At 41.7% G+C, this 19,333-nt stretch overlaps 1 protein-coding gene across 2 annotated transcripts in view; it reads right to left on the bottom strand.

Annotated features, from left to right (window-relative positions):
• DOP1B (DOP1 leucine zipper like protein B) overlaps positions 1–18,775 on the bottom strand; it is a 40,279-nt gene extending 21,504 nt beyond the window's left edge. The window contains exons 1-11 of one of the 2 annotated variants that reach the window (XM_066177178.1): positions 18,634–18,775; positions 15,584–15,758; positions 8,585–8,766; positions 8,247–8,417; positions 5,775–5,964; positions 5,131–5,229; positions 4,037–4,160; positions 3,355–3,458; positions 2,832–2,946; positions 1,117–1,237; positions 549–668 (exon numbers count right to left, since the gene is read on the bottom strand). In XM_066177178.1, the coding sequence (XP_066033275.1) occupies positions 549–668; positions 1,117–1,237; positions 2,832–2,946; positions 3,355–3,458; positions 4,037–4,160; positions 5,131–5,229; positions 5,775–5,964; positions 8,247–8,417; positions 8,585–8,766; positions 15,584–15,721 (1,364 nt within the window). In that variant the 5' untranslated portion in view covers positions 15,722–15,758; positions 18,634–18,775. Of the gene's footprint in view, positions 1–548; positions 669–1,116; positions 1,238–2,831; positions 2,947–3,354; positions 3,459–4,036; positions 4,161–5,130; positions 5,230–5,774; positions 5,965–8,246; positions 8,418–8,584; positions 8,767–15,583; positions 15,759–15,837; positions 18,602–18,633 lie in introns of those variants that run through there. The other variant, XM_066177179.1, reaches the window with a different exon arrangement.
• Between the last annotated feature and the right edge of the window lie 558 nt (positions 18,776–19,333).

The following is a 19,333-nucleotide window of genomic DNA, read 5'->3' as shown; positions in this document are numbered from 1 at the left end:
TTTAAAATGGTAAAATTCTGGTTACAAGCAAAAAAAGCTTCATTGAAATCAGCACAAAATACTGAACAGCTCTGAGGCAAAGGGCTTCTAACGCAGCAGGAGAAAATGCTCTGTCAAAACAACCTCAGCTCTGTGTGGTGTGATGAAGAGCTGCTCATTTTCAGGCGGCAGAATCTGCCGCCTTAGAGTTAGAAAATTATAAAAAAAGAGAGATATCATAGAAAACGATAAAAAAGGGAGATATCACAGAATCAGAGGGATGGAAGAGACCTTAAAGCCCATTTATTATCTTTTTTCTTCCCTCTCCACCTCTCCTCCCAACCCTTCCTCCTTCTTCTGTTGATTTGAACGGAATTTCTTTCTTTCCCAGGTTGAAATTCCCATCTGATTCTTTACCTGGCTGCATTCCTGAATTATTTGTGGACACAACTTACAGATCTGGCCGGTCCTACCATGTGTGATGTCCCTTAAAAGCTGCAGGAAATATTATTATCCTGAACAGACACCTCTGAAGTTTTTAGGCATTTTTGAGAGCACAACATAAACACCTGAAACAATCTTCAAAGCATTTGGTCAGGTAATCCCAGAGGAAATCAGTGCTCAAGGATGTGATCAACAAATTCACCGTTTTGACGATTTCTGACGCGTTTTTGTTCTCTTTGATTGCACTGGAGGGGAAAGAGAAGGAGAAGAAAAGCAGATGTCAGTGAGGATTCACATCACATGAGCTGAGGGACTCTAAAATCTCTTTTCCCCTTTCTCTACAAGCTAAAAAAAAAAGCTGATTTTTTTTTTTTTTTTTTTAAATCAAAGAGTAAATCATTGTGGAATAGCTGGAGCATCTTTCAGATGATGGAAATCACAAGGCTGAGCTCTGTCAGCAGCCTGGTTACTCAACACCCATCACATGCAGCAAACTTCATTTTTTTTTTCTCTTCTAATCCAAAAGAAATTCATTGTGCGTGGGGAAAGGGGAAGCCAGAGAAAAAAAATTCACCCTCTGTCCAGAAAGTCACTTTGTTACAACCAAAAACTTCATTAAACTCCTTAATTTTAACCATTTAGCTTAAAAAAAAATCAATTCAGTTTCAGCTCAGAGCTTGGAATTTGTCATACCTCGCCAGGATGTTGCCACTTTGATTGTAGCTGAGTTTGAGATCAGAACCCAGGGTGTCTTCGCAGTAGGAATAAAAAGCTCTGAGAACTTCCAGGAACAGATCCCCAACAACCTGTGGCCCTGCAAGGAAAGGGGACAAAAGAATCCAGGAGTTGTCTCCAGAGGAAGGGAAGAAGTAATCATTTCAGCGCCCTGAACATGGAATAATAATAATAAAAAAGTGGTGCATAAAGCTTTGCAATGAGTGCTTTTAAAAATGAAAATGTAAAAGTTGAAGTGACTTAAGAACAGCAGAAAAAGCTTGTGATGTTTGACTTGATACCTTTAAGTAATTGCTGCATGGTTAAATTCATTTCTAAAGGGAGTGAAAGTCTTAATGGCTTAAGGCTCAAGGAGTTAAACTTCATGTGCTGCCTGGAAAGATTAAACTGGATAATGCAGTTGAGCTAAATATCCCTGATTTAAAAGGGATTTATCATCCCTTTACTTGTACTTCGGATTAGTGCAGATTGTCAGGCAGCCAAGCAACACATCCAGTATTGGATCCACAGCCATGTCTCTCATTTATTTTCTAAATTAGAATAATCAATGCATTTATAATGGGGAACAACCTCTTTGGCAACATCACTTTCCACCCAAAATATTTTTTAAAAAATTTGTCAAGTCACTTTGGTTGAATTCTTTAATGCAGAAAGGTGAATTTGTCCTTGAAATGAGGATGGGCAGAGCTTCATCCTCCTGGTGCTGCACAAACACGGGACAGGGAGGGGAAGAGAAACCCCAAGGAACAAACTGAGCTGAATGTTGACACAAGGCTGGAAGTGCTTCTTTGGGAATGTCCCTCAGATGCCAGCTCAAGGCACAAAATCGCAGAATTATCAAGGTGGGAAGAGCCTTCAGGACCATCCAGTGCCACCCCAGTGCCACCAGCATCAGCCAACCCCTGTCCCCAAGGGCCACCTCCAGACTCCTCCTGAACACTCCCACACACAGTGACTCCAACCCTCCCTGGGCAGCTCATCCCAAGGCCTGAGCACTGTGCCAGGGAAATTTCCTTGCCCAATCTCCACCCTGAGCCTCCCCTGGTGCAATTGGAGGCCATTTCCTCTCCTCCTTTCCCTGCCCCTCCTGGCAGGGACTTGTGCAGAGCCACCAGGTCCCCCCTGAGCCTCCTTTTCTCCAGGCTCAGCCCCTTGCCCAGCTCCCTCAGCCCCTCCTGGGGCTCCAGCCCCTTCCCCAGCTCCCTGCCCTGCCCTGGACACGCTCCAGCCCCTCCAGGGCTCTCCTCCAGGAGCCACAACTGGACACAGCCCTGGAGCACAGAGGGACAATCCCTGCCCTGCTCCTGCTGGACACACAATTCCTCATCCAGCCCAGGGGCCTCTTGCCCACCTGGACACCCCTGGGCTCGTGTCCAGCCCGTCACCAGCACCCCCAGGGCTTTTCCTGCCTGAGCAGCTCTCAGGTCACTTTGTCCCCAGCCTGTGGGGTTGGGGTTGGCACAAATCCCAGCCTGGGTTGTGCTGACCCTACAGGAGAGCCCAGATTTCCATTTCCCTCCCTGGGATCCACGCAGGCTCTGTGGGGCAGCCAGAGAGAACCTGCAGAGGGGATCTGTTGCCAAGGCAAGGAACAGCCTCCTGCACACTCCCACAGAGTCAGGATTAGGGTTGTGCAGGGTTTTGTTAAGCCCAGCTCAGATTTGGGGCTTCACCTATTTCAGGTTTGTCCAGGAGGCTGATGAGGATCCTGAAGGGTTTGAGATAAGCCTGGTGCTTCTCCTCTGGGTCACACTCTGGGAATTTCTGGTGCAGAATCACAATCAAACTCTAGGAAAAGGAAAACATCACCATGTTATTATCCATCACAGATAGATTGTCATCTTATTAAGAGCTGAAGTGTTTCTAAATTTGATTTTGTTTAGGGCTGACTACAAATGAACACCAATTTTCCAGCCAGGGTAAACAAATCAATTTTATCTTCCCATCATCTCTGCTCAAGGGTTGATCTTACGCAGAGAAACATTTTTAACTAATTCGAATTTAAATAGATTCCATAAACAATCCAGTATTGGGATAAATACAGCACAGAGGCTTTGAGAGAGATGGAAATGTAACCACAGGGACAGAGAGGGAAGGACAAATCCATCATCGGGAATAATTCTGGACACAGTTGGAGCTAAAATTTAAAAGATCACGGATTTACCTGGAATAGATCTGTATGAAATGAACACCAACCTCAACCAGAAGATCTTTGGAGTATTTTGCAAAGAAATAAACAGCGCGGTCTTCAGAAGTGGTGGAGGAGTCTGGAGCAAAAGTGCCACCTTTAATGTCAGAGCCTACAAGAAATAATAATACAAATTTTAAAATATTAATAATAAATAATAATATCAGAGGCCTCCTGCCTCTGAGGCAGGAGGAGCCCAGAGAGCAGCACAGAGCACTGAGGGGTTTATATTGAAATCACACTGAATTTTTAGTTTTTTGGCATTTCAGCAGCCCACAGGTCCCAGTCTGAGGGCCTCCAGATGTTCAGCCCAGCACATAAATCAAAACCAAGGCCCAGCACAGTGGGAATCACTATTTCTTCCAGAAAAACAAGGTTAAACCAGTAACTTTTAGTCCTTTCAGTCCACTGAAACACTCCACAACAAGCTGTGGCTGGAAGCAGAATTTACCAGACACCCTGGGATTCAGAGCGAAATGAAATCACCTCTGAAGTGAATAAATTCACCCGTTGGCCAAATATCTCCTTGTATTAAGGCACTTAATAAATGACAAATAAACACCACTTTACTTCACCATCATTCAGTAACAGCTAAAGCAGCATATTTCAGCTCAAAAAAAAAGAGATTATTTTTGGGGTTTTTTTTTGCTGTCAGGTTTTCAGAGCCTAGAAAACCCCTGGATTTTTTACCTAGCAGCCAGGCATACAATCTCCTGTTGAGGGACATGTCTCTCCTCAGCAGTGTCTGTGTGGCTGCTGACAGGATATAAACCAGATCAGCCCTTCTCAGCAGGATGGTGCTTTCCTCGCAGTCCTGGGGTGGAAAATAAAGGGATTTTTCAGCTGTTGGTGAGCACTGAAAGGAGCGAAGCTGGCGATGGGTTGGGTTTTTGAAGTGGGAACGTTAATGTTTTTTGGGGGGAAAAGGTAACAAAGCATCAAGGGGAAAATGGTTTGCGTGTGAAAAATGTCAAGGAATGTGACACAGCCTGAAGGGAGCTGAGAAAAGGGGGATCATGGAGCCACAGGATGGGATTTTAAAGCTTCTATTCCAACACCTCCCACTGTCCCAGGCTGCTCCAAGCCCCAATGTCCAACCTGGCCTTGGACACTGCCAGGGATCCAGGGGCAGCCACAGCCAATCTGGGAATTCCATCCCAGCCCCTCCCCACCCTCCCAGGGATGATTTTTTCCCCCAATATCCCACCTAACCCTACAATCTTTTAGTTGGAAGCTATTCCCTGTGCCCTGTCCCTCCGTGCCTTGGGAATTGTCTCTCCCCAGGTTTCCTGGGGCTCCTTCAGACCCTGCAAGGCCACCCTGAGCTCAGCCCAAAGCTTCTCCCCTCTCTAAGATTTAAAAATCCTCCCTCCACCCTAAACTCTGCCTGTCCTACAGGGAGGTGAGGAAATAATGGCAACAACTTTAGTTTTAAGTAAGATTTTCATCCCTGGGCTTTACCAGAAATAATTTCATGTGGACAACTGTAAATTCTAAAATCCTCCTTGAATAAATTCCATTTTTTTTTTTCTCCCACATGAGCTACTCAGGCCTGAACACTTCCAGCACATCCCAAATATCCCCCAAAAGTCCCTGTGAAATAATTTCTTCAGCCTCGGAAGCTGTAAAGATGCTTCTCAGGGTCTCCTCCACTCCTTAAATTGATGGGGCACAAGAAACCCTAAAACTGATGGATCTGGAAGGTTCAAAATTCAGCCATTTGGTAAGAACAGAGGTGGGAGCTGGGCTGTTTGCACAGGACAATCCCGTAATAATCCCCTTACCAAAGCTGTGTAAAAGGGGAAAAAGAAGAGGATTGCTTCCAGGGTGTTCCTCTGCACAAGGACATTGGAATCCAGCACTGACACACACAGAGATTTTATCTGCAAAAGGAAAACACAACATTTGATTTGATTTTACTTTATCAAATAATCACAGGAAGGAAAGGAAGAAAAATTGCCTACCTATGGACAGTATTTTGTTTAAAAAAAGAGGATTATTACAACTTAACTCCTGCACCCAAAGTGAGTTAAAACCAAATTTTTGTGGCTGTTAAAAGCACTGTTCATACTGGGTTTGTAACACAATGTCCCAGAGTCAGGAGATGTAAAACCTCCCAAAATGCAGCTGTTACTCTAATCAGCCTCACTTTTATTCCATCACTCAGCACAAATGACTCCCTGCAGAAAGAAGATTTCCATTTTACTGGAAGAATAAAAAAAAAAAAGACACCAAAATCTCAGAACAAAGCAAAGGCTTTGGGGGAAACTGCACTTGAAAAAGCAGAAGAGCTGCTCCCCAAATTCAATGCAGGAAGCCATTGCAGAGCATGAGCCTTTCAGCCTCTCTTCTCAAAATATTCATTTTAATTCTAATCTTGATTTAATCCAGAGAAGGTTTGGGATTTCGGGGTGTGAAATGAACTCACAGTGAGTTTATGATCAGTGCCAAGCATGAATTTCTGCTGTTTGCCCGAGAGCTCCCTGTTGATGTGGCTGACAACGAAGAGGGAAGCAGGGAGCCTGATGGAGGGGCTGCCCAGGACGCTGCCCCAGAGAGCTCCATAAAAAACCTCCTGGCCCATCAGCAGGGACAGCTTCACCAGCAGAGCATCTGTTCTGTACACAGAAAGAAGGAAAAAACAACCCCTTTGTCAGCTGATTTTATACCAGAGAAATGGAATGATAAATCAACAGGACTCTTCTGGGTTTGTGTTATGGATATTTCCCTTTATGACAGGATCTCAGCATGGTTTGGGTTGGAAGGGACTTCAAAGATCACTTTATTCCACCCCATGCCACTTTATTCCACCTCCTGTCCCAGGTGGGGATGGATGAATCTCACTGTCCAAAAATAATCCGATTCCTTATCACTAAAACCAAGTGATAAGGAATTGGATTATTCCATTTGGATATTGTCTGTCCTGGGAAATCCTCCAGGAAATATCTGCAAACGTTTAATCCTGACCAAACAACTGCAGCACCTCTGCTGGCAGAATTTTTTGTCAGAGGGGTGAAAAGCTGAGCTGGAATTCATTGAAGTCTAAAAGCCAATTTTATCAGTGTGGGAGCTGGAGATACTCTCCTAAAAATTCCTACCTTTAAACCAACTGGGTTAATTTTGAAGGCACTGGAGGAAGAAAAAAAAGATGTGAAGTGCCCAAGGCCAGGATGGAGCAGCCTGGGACGTGGAAGTCCCTGCCCGTGGAATTGGCTGATTTTTTATGTCCCTTCCAAGCCAAACCATTCCCTAAATCCATGAGACAAACCAACAAATTGCACACAGGACACCCAGAAATGGATTCCAGACCATCCCACTGGAAATCCAGTGCCTGGAGCACATTCCCTGCTCTGGAATATTTTGATGTTTTACCATAAAGGAGGAATTAAAATCTCCCATGAAGAATTTAAGATTGAGAAAAGAGGAACAACACGCTCCCAGTGTGATTTTTTTCCCCTATTTCTCTATTAAAAAACCCCTCAAAGCAGGTTTGTTTTTTTTTTTTTCCCCATTTTCTGTGTGAGTGCACAAAGCCAGGGAAATTTGGAGCTGGAAATGGTGTCCAGGCTGAAGCACAACCTTTGTTCGCTTTCAGGAACGGCAGGAGATGGATTCATTTTAATTTTAATTCATTAACGAACCTCCATATTGAAGGCTCTGAAAACACTCAGTGGAGAGAAGAATTGAAAATCAACCTGACACATCTTCTGACGAGATACTCTTAACACAGAATGGGTAAACAAAAGGAAAACTCCCTCAGGTATTTCTCAAAAAAAACCCTCGTTATATTAATTTTAACATTATTTTCCCCCAAGGTTTATGAAATATACGTATTTATGTCATAAATACGTGTCATTTAGGAAATAAATTTTCCTGTCAGATCCTGTTTGTTCAAGGCAAAGAAGAAGAAAAAAAAAAAGGGAAAAAAAAGGTGTAAAACCAGAGGCCAGATGTTGGAAGTTCATCTGCAGCTCCCATGAACTCCCTGCTCCATTTTTTGGTCATCTTGTACGGAAATATTGGAAAGAATTCAGCTGCTCTCTCATGTTACAGAATCCAAAGAGAATTGATCTCCAGAGCAGTGCTTTGGGGAGTCAGGTGAATTATTCAGGAGTCAGAGGAGCTTGAAGAAACTTTTTATTCTTTCAGCATTTCTATTCTTAACCCTCCTTTTCCTCTTTTATTTTAACCCTCCTTTTCCTCTTTTTTTTTTTTTCCCCCTCCTTTTCTTTTTGTCTTTCTTTCCCCTCCTTTTCCTCTTCTTTTTTTAATCCTCCTTTTCCTCTTCTCTTGTTCTTAACCCCGCTTTTCCTCTTATTTTGAACCCTTTTATTCCTCTTCGCTTTTTTTTAACCCTCCTTTTCCTCTTTTTTTTTAATTCTCCTTTTCCTCTTCTTTTTCTAACCCTCCTTTTCATCATCTTTTTAATCCTCCTTTTCATCTTCTCTTGTTTTTAACCCTCCTTTTCCTCTCCTCTTTTTTAACCCTTATTCCTCTTCTCTTTTAACCCTCCTTTTCCTCTTTTTTCACCCCTCTTTTTCCTCTCTTATTTTAACCCTCCTTTTCCTCTTCTCATTTTTCATCCCACCTTTTCCTCTTCTCTTTTAACCCTCCTTTTCCTCTTCTCTTTTTCACCCCACCTTTTCCTCTTCTTTTTTCCCCCCTCATTTTCCTCTTCTCTTTTTTTTAACCCTCCTTTTCCTCTTCTTTCCTCCTCCTGGGTTGAAAATAGAAGAGAATAGATGTTTTTTTTTACTTCGACATCTTTCCAGGTCCCACCACTCACCGCCCTTTAAAAGCTCTTTTATCTACAGAAATCAGACAGAAATTTCTTGAGAATTCCCTAGAAAATCCAAATCCGGGATATTGCTTCAAGGAACATGGAATAATTCAGGATTACCTGTCATAAATTTCTGATCCTTCTTCCAAGCCAGGCAGCAGCCCAATCACAAAGGCCTGGAGACCAGGCAGCAGGGATTTTTGGAGAGGGAGAAAATATTTCTCATACAAGCCAAGGAGAACAGGTCTCACTGACATCGCTGCATTTGCCAGCAGAGGGAACAAACCAGAGCTTTGAATCCAAAAAAAAGACAGACAAAAATCAGAGTTAATTAAAATAGATGGAGAATAATAATAATAATAAAAAAATTCAAATTACATGTACAAAAAAAATAAATCCTTGGCGAGCTGTTTTGTGCCTCAGAAAAAGCAAAAAAAAAAAAAAAAAATTCAAATTACCTGTACAAGAATAAATCCTTGGCAAGCCATTTGGTGCCAATGATTTTAAAGATTATTTCATAGGTTTCTAAAGCCTTTAAGTGCACCCCACTGGGCAGGGCTGGGTGCAAGCACTGGGATAATCTTTTACTGATGATCAATCTTCTGGGCAGCAGAGAATATTTCAGGTTACTCTGCAGAGCCTGGGGGGAGAAAGGAGAGGAGAAGGAAGAGTTATGATGTGAAATAGAAAAATATCTCACGGCTGTTTATTAAAGGTTGAGGAGGATGTTGGGAAGAGTTTGAACTCCTAAGTGTATTTGGTTCCAGCAGAACTCTGCAGGTGAGGTTTTTTTTTTTTTTATTTGGGATCAGGCATGGGGAATGTAGAAAAGTCTGGTTTGAGGGAAAAGGAAATCAAAGAACAGGATTGGGATAGAGGATCCTTCTCCCATCTCCGGGGGGGGGAAAAGGGGAAGTGACAAGAAAAGCATCTCAGCTTTTAGGGAATAAAGAAAGAATTAAAGTTGATCTTTCCTCATAAAATCTCACTTCATGTATGGAATCATGGCATGGGTTGGGAAGGGACCTTAAAGATCCTCTGGTTCCAACAACTTCTCACAGGGAACAATTTTTTTCCCTGAATACGTGAAACAAAAATAACAAACCTTCCAACCAAAGCAGAGATCTGGAATTCTCTGTGGCTCTGATCTGGAATTCTCTGGATTTAATTCACTGAGATGAATTCACTCACTGCATTCATGTGCAGGTAAAAGATGTTTATTTAGGACAGGAAATATTGAAGTGTTTAAGATTTGCCGCCTGGGTCAGGTTTTAGGAAAAAACTTCTTGGGAAAGGTAATTCCTTTCCTTGAGCCACCAGAGCATTTCAGCAGGGAAATCAAGAAGTTTTCTCTTCGAGCCAGAGACAATTAAAAAAGCGAAATTTGCAAGTCAGGGGCACTTTTTTAGGCTTTGCTCAACGTGCGAACACAAAGAGATATTCCAGAGCACGAGGACATTTGGGATAAACTCCTGTCTCTTCCCAAAATTAAATCATGGAATTATTTTCAACTTGAGGTTCTTCTAATTTTGCTTGAAAGTGGAATGACCTTCCCTGGGATAAAGCTAAAGCAGGTCGCTCCACCCTGAGCGCTCCTGAGCAGGAAGGGGAGGAGATAAAATCCACACCTCGGAGTTAAGAGCAGCTGGCAGGAAATTGACTGGAGAAGGAAAAAAAAAACCACAAAAGGTTGAGAGTTTATAACAAGAGCAAACAGAGACGTCACTTAGAGCCACTTCACTGCCTTCCTGCCCTCCCCCAGAGCTGCATTTAACGGATGATAAAAAACCAAAATCCAAAAATAAACCTTTATTTCACGTATTTGTGGAGTTTGCCCCTTTATACCTTTTATGTTTGAGACCGTTTTATCCATACACCACATCATTTCAACATTAAATATCATTTCAACATTAAAATCCCTCAGAGCCGTAAGAACTTGGAAAGATTTCCGCAAAGGTGGACTTTGAAACTTTCTATTTATATTCCTTGGCAGCTGTTTGCCCACACCCTCTCTGTATATTTATAGATCTAAAAGGAGTTAATGACAACAACAACAACAACAAAAAGCGGGCCAGTGGTAAATCTTTTCCCTCTCAAGTGTTCAGACTGAACAAACACCATCTGAATGTTCCAAGAGTTGGGATTTCAAGATCGAGCAGGCAGAAAAATGGAAATATTCAGTGTTTGTTACACAGAAATCATGTTGGGTTTGGCTCCAAGGAGCTGAAGGAAATAAGAATTCCTTTCCCCAAATATCAGGGATAGATAAATTGAATATTTAGAATTGTTGGAAGGGTTTGGAAGGGAATTTAAAAATCATCCAGGGATGGGCAAGGGACACCTTTCGTTACCCCAGGCTGCTCCAAACCTCATCCAAAACATTCCTTTGGACACTTCCAAGGATCCACAGCTTCTCTGGACACCCTTATTTAAAAAATTCCTAATTATCCCTGATTTTCCAGCAGATTCAGGGATTGTTTTAAATCCCTGAAAACATTTTAAAAGGCTTTGGTCGCCCCAAGAACCATCCCAAGCAAAACCTGGCTGCTGCTTTGCTGGAAGGTTCAGGTTTTTCCCTCCGAATTGCAATTCCAAGGATTTTTAAAGAGGTTTGAAAAGCATCAATTAGCAAAGGGAATAAGAGGGAGGTGATAATAAAGTGATTCCTAAATGCTCATTAATCTCCTCCTCCAGCTGACAGGCAAAGGGGAGAACTGGAGTTGGGTTTTTAAATATCCTGAGCTTCCAACAAGAGAGAAAAATCAGGATCCAGGAATGCTGGAATTGGAACTTTGGGTTGGTAGAGGTGAATAAACTCGAGATGCCATCCCACACCTTTTTCTTCCAACACTAACACCTAAGGATGCTGAGAAATTCCCTGAAATTGGGCTAGAAAAATACAGAATTGTCTATTTTTTTTTTTGCACCTGTGCCTTCAAGTCAAACCCCATGCACACGAGGAATATCTGCATTTCTTCAGTTCCCGGTTTAATTTCTTGCTGCACTAGAAAACTGCTAAAAAAGGATTAAAAAACTCCATGCAAATCAAGGAAGTATTTTTATTTCCATCACTGGAATTCCTGGGAAAGGCAGCACCAATTTCTGAGCTTATCTTCCATCAGGACAGACCATAATTCCTTGTTTCAAAAACGCTGGTTGTGAGGAGAGAGAGAGGGGAGGAGAAGAAGAACCTGTGATCCTATTTTCCACTGACTCATTTTTCCAAGTTTAAAAAAAAAAGAAATCCAAACAGAGCTCCAGCATCCATAGAAATACCATGAAGAAAATGAATTTTAAAGTTTAAATTTTAATTTTGAAGGAGAATTGATTTGAAAATTGGTTGTAAGGAAAGCAGGGGCTGGAGATTTATTAAAAGAAGAGAGAAAAGGGTGTATAAAAATATCCCTAATCCTGCACATTGCATTTGTCCATTGGGTTTGGGGGGAAAAAATAAATAAAGGAACTTCTCAGAAGTAGAAATAAGGTTTGTTTTCAGCATAAATCTGTGACTGAGCCAGCAGAGGCAAAAAATCACAGATTTCTTTTCTGTTGGATGTCTGATATTTTAAAAAAAAAATCGCTTTGAAATTGCAAACTAAAGGTTAAAACTTGGATTTACAGAGTTGTGTTATATCCAAGGATAAAAAGGAGTTAGAAAATGCCCTTTTAGAGCAAATACCACCAAAATTCCTGAATGGATTGGGTTGGAAAAGACCTTAAAAATCATTTTCGCTCCAACTTTTGTCATTCCACCGTCCCAGGGCGCTCCAAGTGTCCTTGGACACTCCCAGGAAAACAATAAATGTGGAATTTTGGGGTTTGTTTTCCTTTCCCCTCCACACAGAACAAGGATTTAGGGGAGCTCAGGTTCACCTCCAAATTTCTGAGACAAAAAAAAAAAAACCTTCAGAAGCAAAAAATCCCAGATTTCTTTTCTGCTGGAAGTTCAATTTTTTTTTTTAAAAAAACCACTTTGAAATTGCAAAGTAAAGGTTAAAATTTGGAAAACACATTTATAATCTAGATTAAAAACCCCTGAAGCAAACCGTGCATTTGGGTTTTTTCCTAATTTCACCATTATTTTCATCCTCTTAACTGCCTGGACAGTTAAGAGGATGAAAATAATGGTGAAATTAAGAAAAAAAATTTCCCCACACATGAACATTTTAAACACATTTGCTATTTGTTTATACTCTGAACACAGTGCCAGATATGGATATTAAAAATTCTGGATAGAAAATGTTGGGATATAAAAACCAATATTAAAAGCAGCTGTTTCAGGGACAAACGCACCTGTACTGAGCCACCAGCTGGTTTTAAGTTTAAAAGGCAACATCCCTCCCACCTCAACAGCTTTTCATCCAAGCATGAAAGTGATTTCTCACTGCAAATGCAGCTAAAAACTCTTTAAAATATTAAAATCCACATTTATTGCCTGTTTCACCCACCTGTTTGCACCTGCTTGTTTCTGTTTTTATTAGAAATGCGTCTTTCCACTCTTGCTCATTTCCCATCATGATTTATTACGACTGCTTTATTCTAAATAATCCCCTCCCCTCCAAGATCTTTTTTTCCCTCAGAAGTTTGGGGTGTTAAATGAGGAAATTCTGTCAATTCTCACCTGGCACCTTCAAGTTTGTGGTTTTTTTTACCTCTGAAGGGGGAAATTCATCTGAAAATCCAAAAAACAGCCCCCCAAAAAATGCAGTAACTCCTCAGGCTCCCCATAAACCCCACGAGGAACACACACAGTTTTAGGACAACATTCCTCTGACCTACTCGAAGCAAGAGATGAGTCACAAAACAACAAAAATAAATAAAAATAAACTCCTTTATTCACTGCTCTGCCTGTCTGAAAGCAATTCGAGGTGAAGCTGAAGTCGTGTCAAGTCACATCAAGCTCGTCTGAGATGAGAAAATCAAATCTCTGCAAATCCGAGCGCTCAAAACGTTGTTTCCCTGGTTCTAAAAGTCGCCAGAAAAATGTTATTTTGAGGTGTTAGAAGCAACAGAGGAACTCAAAAACAATCTCCAGTTTATCCTGAGGAGAATCATCGAGGTTGGAAGAGATTTGGAGATCATCAAGGGAGAGCAGAGGAGCAGCAGGGTTGTTTCTCTTCCCCAAACTCCTGGGTTTAATCTCATTTTTAAGCCTGGCTGGCTTTTTTCCAGACCTTGGATTGCCTGGAGTGAGGCTACTGAGCTTTATGGGAATCAGGGAGTGTGTGTGTCTCAAGAGTGCCTGCAGGAGAAAAAGTCTTAAAAACGAAAAATAAAAAAGAAATAAAATAAAATAAAATAAAAAATAAAATGAAATAAAAGAAAAGAAAATAAATAAAATAAATAAATATAATAAAAGAAATAAAATAAAATCATAAATAAAAATAAAATATAATAAAAGAAATAAAAAACTAAATAAAATCAAAATCAATAAAAAGAAAATAAATAATAAAATAAATAATAATTAAGAAATAAAATAAAATAATAAAAAACAAATAGTAAAATAAATAAATATAATAAAAAAGAAATAAAATAAAATCATAAATAAAAAATGAATGAATAAATAAAAATAAAATATAATAAAAGAAAAGAAATAAAATAAAAATAAATTACTAAATAAAATAAAAATAAAAATAAAAATAAATATATAATAAAATGAAATAAATAAAAGAAATAATGCTTAAGAAAATAAAAATAATAAATAAAACAATAAAATAAAAATAAAATAAAATATAAATAAAATAAAATAAAATAAAATACAATAAAATAAAATAAAATAAAATAAAATAAAATAAAATAAAATGAAATAAAATAAAATAAAATTTACACCAAGAAGCAAGAGGAGATTTCACAGTGCTCTGGAGAAGAACTCCTGAACTTCCTGATTTCTGTGGTGCTTCGTCCTTCCCTTTCTCAGCATTTCCACGTGGGAACAATCTCAGTTCTCCCCCCTCAGGAGCTTTGACAGAACCACGTGGAGTTTGTGAAAACAATTTCATCACTGAGCTCCTTCCTGCTCACCCACTGCAGGAAAAACCAGATTCTTCTGCCACAAACCCCTTCCCCAACCCTGCTAAAACTTTCTATTTTACATTAACATTTCTATTTATTACCAAGGAACAAAGAATTGAGGGAATCTTATTTACTGACATCTTATTTTCCTTCTGGCAACACCTTCCCCTGCCACATCCCCCCCTGATTTGCACACACCAACCTGGGGATCATTTGCTCCACCCAACTGTTAAACTCCTAAAAAGATTAAATCCGTAAAATTTATGTATTTAATGGATCAGCTGAAAGCTTTTTTTTTTTTTTCCCTTTGGGTTTTTCTCCTCTGCTGCCGCAGATCTGGGCAATTCTGCACCTGAAGAAGAGGCTCAGTGTTCATCTGGGTCAGGAGAAAAGATCAAAACCTTCCTCTCTCTCTGATTTATTTCATGTTTTCCCTTTGGAGAAAAACATTTTGATGAGAGGCAGGATCATGATGAAAAAGGGAGAAATGTGGAGCTCCTGCTGCAAAACAGTATTTCTGTCTCTCTCCATGGTCAAGAGACCCCAAATTTTATTTCATATTTTATTTTATTTCACATTTTATTTTATTTATTTCATATTTTATTCATTTCATGTTTTCCCTTTGGAGAAAAACATTTTGATGAGAGGCAGGATCATGAGGAAGGAGTGGAGGCAGAAATGTGGAGTTCCTGTTACCAAAACAATATTTCTGTCTCTCTCCATGGTCAAAAGACACCAAATTTTATTTCATATTTTATTTTATTTATTCCATATTTTATTTATTTCATGTTTTCCCTTTGGAGAAAAACATTTTGAAGAGCTCTGGCTCTTGATGAGAGCCAAGATCATGAGGAAGAAGTGAAGGCAGAAATGTGGAACTCCTGCTCCAAAACAATATTTCTGTCTCTCTCCATGGTCAAGAGACACCAAATTTTATTTCATATTTTATTTCACATTTTATTTTATTTCATATTTTATTTGATTTATTTCATGTTTTTCCTTTCTGAGAAAAACATTTTGATGAGAGCCAGAATCACGATGAAGAAGTGAAGGCAGAAATGTGGAACTCTTGTTACAAAACAACATTTCTGTCTCTCTCCATGGTCAAAAGACACCAAATTTCCCCAAAATCCAAGGGAAGGGCACAGCCAAATAAATAAAAGTTTGGACTCAGAAAATATTCCAAAACTTGTCACTCCCTGTTTTCTAGGAAAGCTTTTTAGCTGCTCTGGAGTGAGGATTTCTTTGATTAAAATTAAATTAATTTAGCAGCATAAAGACAGAATTTCTCACATTTATATTAAAAAAAAATACTGATTCAACTCCTTCCATTATTTTCCTCGAGTGAATTTTCAATTTTTTTCCAAGTGGTGCAAAAGACAGAAAACTTCACAACATTCCAAATACCACAAATAAATGACAAAAAAAATTTCATCACTTGTTACCTTATTGAGTTTGCCAAGGGAAGAGATGAGATCCGCCCATTCGCTGGATGACTCAAAGTTCCTCAAAGCTTTCTCAATGGCTGAAGAATAATTCCTGTACCTGTAATCCCCAAGCAAATCCTGCTCCTCTGGATCCATCCTGGCTTCTCAGAGCAGGGTGGGACCTCCTGGGGAACTAAAAACACGCCACAGAGTTACCAAAAGCCACCCAAATTTCAGCTCTGAGATGATAAACGCGGAGGGGAAGCACTGACAGCACGACAAACGGGTCAGCGGATTAAAATTTCGACACAGGGACAATTCCCTGGGTGTGATTTGGGCTCCTCAGCGCCTCTTTCAGAAGATTTTCAGTCATTTTTTCCTCTCCCTGGATCGTGTTTTTTCCCCCTTTTCCACGCACAACAACGAAGGGGAGGATCCCCAAAACCTCCCTCCAAGCACCGCCAGGCAGTTGAGGAGCTGGGAATTTGCTTTCCTAAACTCCTCCCCCGTGCTCTGCAAGGTCACCTGAAGCCCGGAACGGGAAAAATTCCCTGTGCAAATAATTCCCAGAGGATTCCAGCTCAAGGGCTCAGCCTGGCAGCAGCAGATGCTCGAGTTTGAGCCCAAGGTGTTTGTGCCAAAAAGCCAAGCCATGCATTATCATCCCCCTGCATCTCAAGAGAACACAGCCGTGGGGTTTAGACAGTCCAAGATATAATTGTCCGGTGTTTTTAGCAAGGCGTTTTTTAGGTTAAAACCTCAAATGTAGCTGGTTTCGAATCCAAGCGTGGTTGGATTTTTTTTCCCCCTGCTTAAAAACCCTTCCTTCTCACCTTTGTTACCCCTGGCACCAGTTCTGTCAGAAAGCATGAAAAAATATTCTCCTAGAATAGTTGAAATATGCTAAAATAGTTGAAATATGCTCAGGTTTAGGTTTAGGTCAATCCCAGCTCTGTAATACAACTGTAACAATTTTACATTTCTGAAGGACATCTGCATCCAGTCCCCTGCTGTTAGGACACAAAAATAAAGCCAAGGCATCCTCCGTGTCCCTTACAACATTAAATGCGTTCTAATAAACGACTTTAACTCCATCAACGGAAGGGGTTCGGTGGGAAACTCTCAAAAATGCTGCAGGAAATGGAAAAAACAGAAGGAGTTTTAAGTGCAGGTTTAAGGCACCTTTGCAATTCCCTGAGGATTTTCTTTTTTTTCTTCTTTTCTCTTTTCTTTTTTCTTTTCTTTTCTTTTCTTTTCTTTTCTTTTCTTTTCTTTTCTTTTCTTTTCTTTTCTTTTCTTTTCTTTTTCTTTTCTCTTTTCTTTTCTTTTCTTTTCTTTTCTTTTCTTTTCTTTTCTTTTCTTTTCTTTTCTTTTTCTCTTTTCTTTTCTTTTCTTCTCTTCTCTTCTCTTCTCTTCTCTTCTCTTCTCTTCTCTTCTCTTCTCTTCTCTTCTCTTCTCTTCTCTTCTCTCTTCTTCTCTTTTTTCTTTTCTTTCCTTTTCTTTTTTCTCTTCTCTTCTATTTTTTCTTCTCTTCCCTTCTCTTTTTTTTTTCTTCTCTTTTATTTTTTCTTCTATTCCCTTCCCTTTTCTTTTCTTCTCTTTTCTTTTTTCTTCTATTCCCTTCTCTTTTCTTTTTTCTTCTCTTCTCATCTTCCCTTTTCTTTTTTCTTTTCTTCCCTTTTCTTCTCTTTTTTCTTTTCTTCTCTTCTCTTTTCTCTTTTTTCTTCTCTTCTCTTTTCTCTTTTTTTCCTCTTCTCTTTTCTCTTTTTTTCTTTTCTCTTTTTTCTTTTCTCCTCTCTTCTCTTTTCTTCTCTTTTTTCTTTTCCCAATAAAACCACTCTGTGCCAGCCAAGCCAGCTCCACCTCCACGGAAAAAATAAAACGATCACACAGTGTCATCGGGGCCAGATTTGGTTTATTTGGCCACAGAGAACACTGAATTTTGTCTTTATCAGGATGTTTGCAGTGCCTCTCCCAGCAGACACAGGGAATGACATTTATCTGGGATCCATAAAACCCAACAAAGTGGAAAAGCTGCGAGATACCGTCAGCAAAAGAATTAAAGAGTAACCTGAGACAAACACCGGGCAAGAGATGGAAGCCAATTTCCCTCCTCTCATCTAAGGATCGTAATTGTGGGATTGTTCCTGGAACAAAATAAGCAGGAGCTGGGAAGTTTTTCTCTGCCAAGTCAGGGCTGTTCCCACTTCCAGGAGGAAGAGATTTGTCTGGATCACTTAAAATCAGGCAGCTGCTTTGCTGACAGGTCACAGCACTTCTCCAGCCATTTAATTTGGATTTTTTTTTCAAGTGAAAAGACATGTTTAAATCAAGATTGATTTCCAGTGAGAAGACATGTTTAAATCAACGACTTAGTTGATTTCCACCCAGGAAAGCGAGGATGGGAGTAATGGTTTAGTGTGGATTGATATTCCTGCCTGTCAATCAGCAAGGTTTGATAAAACCCAGCGATCTAAACAATCAGCAAGGTTTGATAAAACCCAACGATCTGAATAAGGTAAACAGATCTTGTCGGTGCCCGGACACAAAGGCAGGAAAAGAAATAACAATATAAAATAATTTAAAAAGCCGTACAAAAGCCACTTGCCAGTGACCTTTAGGGAGGTAAATCCCAAATCCCAGGTCACAAAGTTCTTTAGTAAATCCTGATGTAAACAATTATTCATCAATTTCCACCTCTGAGGGTGTCGGGACGAGGAGCAATGGCCGTAAACGAAAACAAGAAATTCCACCTCGGCACGGGGAAGAGCTTCTTCCCATGGAGGTGCCGGAGCACAGGAACAGCTGCTCAGGGAAAATCATGGAATGCGCCGAGGCGGGGAAGATCCATCAGGACCACCCAGCCCAAACGCCGCAAAAAATCCCTCAACGCCCCCAATCCCAAATCTCCGGGAATGCCGTGGAGCCACCTGGGCGCTTTCCCCGTGTCACCCGCCCCAGGTGACGGCGGCTCGGCGGGGTTTGGGGCGGGTGATGCCATTCCCAACCCCGCCGCTCTGGGATGGCGGGGCTCCGTCCCCTCCCGTCCCCTGCCCGACGCCGCCTACCTGCGCAGGGCTCCCGCAGCGCCTACGGAGAGCCGGCCCTAGGGAACGCGGCCCCATAGGATCCCGCAGCGTCCATGGCAGCGCGGCCCGATGGAATCCCGGCCCTATGGAGACCCGGCCCGATGGAATCGCGGCCCCACGGAACGCCGCCCCCGCCCGCGCCGCCAGGCCCGCAGCGGGACCGCACCACCGAGCGCCGCGCGGGGGAGCGCCGAGGCATGGCGGTGCGGCACGGCTCCAGCCGGCCCCTACAAGCCGAGGCCGCCGGCCGTGTCGCCCGCTGTGGTTGTCACGCGCTGTGGCTGTCACCTTTCTCCCGGTGTCACCCGCTGTCGCGTCGCGCCACAGCCCGCAGCGCGTCACCTGCCTCCCCCCACTGTGCGGAAATGGTACAGCCCGGCGGGCGGGGCGATCGGCGCCCTCTGGCGGCGCGGGCGGGGACGGCGGCTCCCCCCGAGGCCGCTCCGCACCGGGAGAGCCCCGGGATACAGCGGGAGAGCCCCGGGATACACCGGGAGAATCCCGGGATACACCGGGAGAGCTCCGGGATACAGCGGGAGAGCCCCGGGATACAGCGGGAGAGCTCCGGGATACAGCGGGAGAATCCCGGGATACAGCGGGAGAGCTCCGGGATACACCGGGAGAATCCCGGGATACAGCGGGAGAGCCCCGGGATACAGCGGGAGAGCTCCGGGATACA

This window comes from Chamaea fasciata, unplaced genomic scaffold, assembly GCF_029207755.1.
Source record: "Chamaea fasciata isolate MVZ Bird 193981 ecotype frontalis unplaced genomic scaffold, bChaFas1.0.hap1 SCAF_2, whole genome shotgun sequence".
NCBI classification, from domain to species: domain Eukaryota; kingdom Metazoa; phylum Chordata; class Aves; order Passeriformes; family Sylviidae; genus Chamaea; species Chamaea fasciata.
This window is presented reverse-complemented; position numbering and strand designations above follow the sequence as displayed.